The sequence below is a fragment of the Tasmannia lanceolata genome, unplaced genomic scaffold (genome assembly GCF_043159265.1).
Source record: "Tasmannia lanceolata isolate RefF3 unplaced genomic scaffold, GAP_Taslan_0.1 ptg000020l, whole genome shotgun sequence".
NCBI lineage: Eukaryota > Viridiplantae > Streptophyta > Magnoliopsida > Canellales > Winteraceae > Tasmannia > Tasmannia lanceolata.
Genome location: NW_027518697.1, coordinates 10593051 through 10599615, shown reverse-complemented (window position 1 = coordinate 10599615; position 6565 = coordinate 10593051). Strand labels below are relative to the sequence as shown.

Here is a 6565-nt window from a genome sequence, read left to right as displayed (position 1 = left end):
AAATCTATGTGGGTTCAAGACCCAATACAATAATCTTGTACACTCAAAAGGAGAAAAATGATTTCAAATTTTGTGGAGATTAAAATGGGGGAGAAGCCAGCATTTATGATTCCTCACATGCAAGCATTCAATGCCTTACCATTTTAGCCACAACCCAAAACCCTAATACCAATAACAAAAATAAAAAGCTCGGGAAACTGTTTTTCTATGGAGGAGAAATGAAAGGGCGGATGGATTTAGGTGTGGTTGAGACCATCTATGAAGAAGACCATGATGAGGATTCCAACTCCTCTCCTCTTACTCCTACTCTTACTCCTATTTGCTTCCATTCATCCCTTCAAACTAGAGTAAACTCATGGTAAATATTCTTCTATTTCTTCTTATATTTTTCTTTTCTTATTATTTTCGTTGATCTTACTTAGGTTTTTTTCTCTTGATTTTTATCAGGATAGAGGCTACTGGGTTTAAACCAGATGTTTTCTTACTTGTCCATGGACGATGCTTCCACCTCCACAAGGTAGACTAAAATCACTATCCTGTTTGGATTGCAAGGAAAACATTTCTGATGGGAATTTTTTTTTGAGGGAAATGATATGATTGTGGTTGATTTAGAGGGATATTACAAAAAATTGAAGGTCCCTGAAAAAATGTGTAGGTTTGATTCAAATGATCTTTTTTAAGAAATATTTTTCCTTACAAAACTTTTCCAGAAAATTCTTGAAATCCAAACAGCCTCTAAGAAAATGAAATTACAGAAAAAATATGAAGATTATGAAGTGGGTTTCTTCTTTCCTTTTGTTTTGGTGGTTTTAGGCCTAGATTCTGAAATAGATCCTTCATTCTCTTTGTTTTTTGGGGGTTTTTTTTGGCCGTTTTGCGTCCTCATGGGAACAAAAGATGGCTATTGGGTCATAGATGGGGAATGGTATAGGGAAGACTGTTACCAAAAGAGCATAACAGACGCACCCTGGTTTGTTCCGTACTGTGGGGACACCGAGTTGGGTGTGTTTTTTTGTCACTTTGGGTTGAACCGTCTCCTTGTATCATTCCTCAGACGATGCTTTGATGGTTGGTGGGAATGGAATGTTGGAAACAGGTGGGTCCACCTCAAAGAGGAGACAAAACAGTCTTTGGTCTTTATTGTAAGATGAGTCTCTCTTTATCATTTCCCTGTGTTATTAGTAAATCATCAATATCTAAATCATCTGTAACGGATCTATCTTATTGCAACCGCCGCTAAACACATGGGGAATTTTTATTGTCAGATACCATGTAAGTTTCTAGAAGGCCATTCACATATTTTCATCTGTGTAGATGCAAGGAAATTTTTTTCCATCGAAAATGAAATTTTGAGTGCACAGTGAACCTATTTTCCATGATTTTTTTTTTCTGCTTTTTAAGGAAAAATGCAAACCTACTTGACCCTAGTTTTTTAATGGATTATTATTTTCTATAGAAAAAATTTCCTTAAAATCTTATAATAAAATCGGATTTAGGACTGCCCCGCGGCTTTTTGTTAGTTGTCTAGAGTTTACCGGTAATAATTTTGGTACCTTTGATAGGGTCCCAAAATGTGTCTATGGATCCTGGTAATGTGTCTAGATCATGTCCATTTAAGTCCTAATCAGATAGTCCATCGGACTGTCTCGGTCCATTGACACCTCTAGCTAAGATTCTGTTTGGCCTAGCTCAAGGCTAGCAAAGTGTACAGTAATTGGGATATATTAGTCATTTTATTAAAAGAAAAAGGCTACTTTTGTCATAAAAATGCCTACTTAATATTCATTTATGAGAAGGAATGGGCCGGACCTGTGGTCCAGAATTGGATTAACGGATCCAATCAAATCCACATAGGCCGTAGCCATTAGCCACACCTTTTAATTTTCAACTTTTTTAACAGGTGGAGAAACAAACTAAAAGGGGTGTCATGCCTAATATTAAATGTGTCTAATTTTAGCCAATAGTGGTACTTTTTGGTAATTAATGCAAAAATGAAAGCTCATTTATTCCACTGTACTTTCCATTCCTCAAACAGGATCCTCTCATCTCAAGAAGCACCTACTTAAAACGTTACCTGACAGTAACGCCAGAAATAACCGTCATCCTGCCGTCAAAGATAACGGCGGAAACATTCGCCACCGTAGCTTCCTTCTGTTACGGTTCTGACATCGTCATAACGCCGTTTAACGTCGCATCTCTAAGAATCGCGGCCGAGTTATTGGACATGACCGAGGAGAATGGAATCGGCGATGAGAATCTCCAACGGAAAACTGAGACATTTTTCCGTCAGGCTGTTGCCGTTAACAGAGAGTACGCGGCGATTGTTCTCTGTTCGTGTTTGGCTTTACTTCCTGAGGCAGAGGAAACGGCGTTTTTGGCGAGTAGATGTATTGAAGCGTTAGTTTTGACGGAAGGTTTTGACGGAGTTAGTAAAGACAGTTGGGTTGACGGAGTTGCGTCTTTGACGGTCGAGGAGTTTCAAATGATCGCCGAGTCTATGAAGGAACGATTTATTCGGAACCATGATGTGCTTTACAAGATCGTCGATCTATATCTCATGGTAAGAGCTATTGATGCTGGCACTACCATGTTTTGATAATTGCACGAACTCGACTTGTCTTTTATAATTGAAAAAAAAGCTGTCTACGTTTTCAAAAAAGCTCTAATAAGCTAACTAAAAAGGAAAAGACAAGCTGAGTTTGTGCAATTATTGAAACACGGTAGTGCCAAAATTAGCAGCCTTTGGAATCCTAGTAAAAATAGTTTTTCAGACTCATCTTCTTTATGAAGAATGACCAAACAAAGAAGAAAAAAGGCAAAATCTGTCAATTGTGTGAGAAGCATGACTTGTGGACTTGGGTCCACCTACATGATGCCATCATGATCTGTATCTTTCATTTGGGGTCCCCACCTGTAGTGAAAAATCAGGGATTGGATGGTTGAGATCTTCTGATAAGTGTGGTTTTCAACATATCATCTGATCTCAACGATAGGGCCCACTAGGTGAAAGGTTTGGATCACACTGATGTTATGTAGGTGGGCCCACACTTGGCATCTTTAAAGGTAATTAACTTAGGCTTAAATCCGAAGTCTAGACTGATGATTTTTATGATAAATACATAAATTAACTTCTATATTATGATTTTCTATAGAAGGTATTTAATACTTAGAAGAAACTTTATATATTATATGGTTTAAAACAACCTTGGGGCGACAAAGTTTGAGAAATGCTAAATTGAAGTGCCTCCTTAGAAAAATCAGCCACGAGGTCACCCCATTGGATCCATGTCATCAAAGAGCATTTGTTAATGCTTTACTTTTACATTTTTCATTGCTATTATAAATGCTCGTTGGTAACGTGGATCCAACGGGAGCACTTTTGCATCCGGTTTTTGCTAGGACGCCCTTCAGTTTAGCATTTCTCTCAAAGTTTTCTCCATATAATTTATATTTATTATAAGCTACTTATTAGCTAAAGGAACTGTATTTATAAGGTTTTACATAATCTCAGCATCCACACAAGGCTTCCTATTATATATTATTATATTCTTATAATAAAAAGATGACTGCTTAATTGAAGGTCCCCCTTGCAAAAACCCAACAACATAGGTGCGTGCTCCGTCGGATCCATGTCACCCAAGCACATGTATTATTAACTTAATTTTGTGGTTTCCATATTGTCATACACATGGTTTAAAATTTCGACCGAAATCCGAAATTAAACCGAAATTTTCCGAAATTCAATTTTTCACCATTTACCAAATTTCGGATTTCGGTCCGAAATCGAAATAATCCGAAATTTCGATTTAATGACATCATTTATTTTTTTAAAAAAGTGTTACAAAATTTCGGTTTTTGGTGGGGTCCGAAACGGTTCCCGAAACCGAAAGTTTAAACCATGGTTATACATTCAACTGTATGATGTGGTTGCAAGGGTGCCCTTCACTCTAGCATATTCTCATTCTTATTCCTCTCATTATTATTATTATTATTAGAAACCAACTATCTAGGCATTTTCACACAAAGCGATTTTGTGCCTCTTCTTTTACAAGAGAGAAGAGTCACCATATAACTAAAATTTTCTTATTATTTAATTCATATGAGATTGCCTATACACTCCCTAACAATAGTAATAATATAGATATAGACTATGGGAAAAAGGATGTGTAAATTTAGATCATTTTCCTATATTTCCTTCATAAAACCATATTTACATGCAACACATTTTTTTTAAACTTAGCCTCTCTCTTTATGAACAATGATGAAAAATTACAGTGACTAACTTCTCCTTTACAGCATCATCACACCGGCACACTAACAGAAGAACAGAAGAGCAAAATCTGCTTCACAGTAGACTGCAACAAGCTCTCCCAGCACCTCCTCATACACGCAGTCCAAAACCCGAAAATGCCCCTCAGATTCGTCATTCAAGCCATGTTGATTGAGCAGCTTAACACCCGTCGATCCGTCTTCTCCGTTGCCTCTGCTGATCGTGCGGGTCACAGTGTCACACTTGGCAATATCCTCCAGCGCGATGCGGCGCTCCGCCACATGACACAACTCAAGGAATCCATGGAAGCTACGAGCACGAAGATCAAAAGCTTAGAGAGTGATGTCGTAGGCATGAAGAAACGACTTAAAGAATCCGAGGCATTGGATGGACTTCGTTCGGAGAGCTTTCGGTTTAGCTCGGAGATTTCGGGGAAATCTTGTAAGGGAAATTCGAAGAGTAAGAAGAGCTTTGGTCGGATCTTGGCGAATGGATTAAAGAATGTGTTTAGAATGTCACTATCCTCGAAGAAGCCGACATCTGAGAATCGAGGTTTAGAAGGAAGAGATGGGGGAGAAGGAGATGGAGATGGAGATGGAGATGGAGATGTTTTTGTTGAGCATCGGAGAGGGCGATCTCACCGAAGGAGTAACTCTTTTGCGTAAATGGGTTTTCTTTTTCTTAATTCTCTTTTCTAAATTCTAATACAGGAAATTAAAGGTATTCCAATTTGTGACAAGATCACTAACAACTTTCCACTTCATTTCTTAGGTTTTAACATACTTAGAACATAATTTTATTTTAAATGGCGCAAATCATATTGATATGAAGGGGGAGAACCCCCACGACAGAGGAGGTCAACTATATGAAAGGAAAGGAAGAAAATGACATTGCTCCATAAATTTATAATGTTTTATTTCTTCCTACTCTGTGGGATTTGCCAGAAGGCATTTCGCAGCCGGCTGTTGCATGAGAGAGCATCCACCTGAGATGAATTAACTGAATAAGACAAAATCTGTTGAAAAGTGAGCCTCTGTGACTTAGGGGTGCAACTTGGGCGGGCCCAACCCCAGCCCGAGGGTTTCAACCCGGAAAAAAGTCGGGTTGGGTTGAGTTCGGGTCGGGTTGGGTTTTCTCAACCTGGGTTGAGTTCGGGTATAGGGCTTGGGCAACCCGACCCGAGTGAACCCGACATTTTTAATTATTTAAGCTTAAAATCTCCGGTTGAACTCGCGTCGGGTCGGGTTGGTAAAATGGGTTCCTCTGGTCTAGTCGGGTTCGGATTCGGGTTGAGCAAACGGTTGCTCTGGTTGGCCTCAACCCAACCCGAGTTGCACCCCTTACTGTGGCTGCTCTCTCATGCAATAGCCAGCCGGGAAATCCCTTACTGAGAAGGTCCCTATCAAATCCCTTACTCAGATAAGGCACTAACACAATTTCTATGCTAATAATTCACAGATTTTGTCTTATTCATGATGTGGCTGCTCTCTCATGCAACAGACGGCCCTCGAAATGCCTTCTGCGATGGACGCTAGCAAATACCTTATTTTTAATACTTAATACAAAAATTAAGTTATATAAACTAAAGAGAGAACCTTCTTAAGAAACATTGTACAAAAGTAGATACATGCGTGAACATTAATTATTTTCAAACACATGCGGTATGAAGGTAAAGCACATTTTGGACCCTATCATATGAAGATAAACAGTTGTTTTTGTTGCTGTAAAACTAAAGGAGGGAGTGCATGTAAATTGGGACCCGGATCGTGTAGGTCGCCTCACGAGGATCAATCAAATCAATGGTTGTGATCATCTCATGTGTGACCCAAGCTTGATCAATAAGATCATATCTTAATAATTATAGTTTGGTTAGTGAACTCATAATTGTGTGTGCAGATAAATTTTTGAGATATCAAAAGCCTAAACTCTGTTTAAGCTAGTGAGATTATTTAAAAATAATCAAAGATACCAAATCATTCATTAAAATTGAGTTTTTGTTGCAAATTCTTCTCATCAAGAACTGAATTAGACCATGTTGCTGAATTGAATCTGTTCCCACAGGCAAGAAAATGGGACCAAAACTCTCTTAAAAGAATAGGATCTTGGTTAAAGCCAAAACACACCTCGCATTCATGTTCCAAAACACAATGCAGTTGCATCTAGAAAAGTAAGCTCTCTCTATCTTTTGCATATAGCTTAAGCTCACAACCAATTACTAATACAAGTGAAGTGAAGCAATTTCCTATGGATTAAATACCCATGTTGAAACTTTCAGAAGTAGCAATCAAAACTTTA

At 38.4% G+C, this 6565-nt stretch overlaps 1 protein-coding gene across 1 annotated transcript; it reads left to right on the top strand.

The window, feature by feature from the left end:
• Positions 1-4993, top strand: LOC143854340 (Phototropic-responsive NPH3 family protein). Its single transcript, XM_077364227.1, has 4 exons — positions 1-358; positions 448-517; positions 2036-2560; positions 4297-4993. The coding sequence occupies exons 1-4, from the start codon at positions 219-221 to the stop codon at positions 4933-4935; spliced, it is 1374 nt and encodes a 457-aa protein (XP_077220342.1). The 5' UTR covers positions 1-218; the 3' UTR covers positions 4936-4993.
• Positions 4994-6565: the final 1572 nt, after the last annotated feature.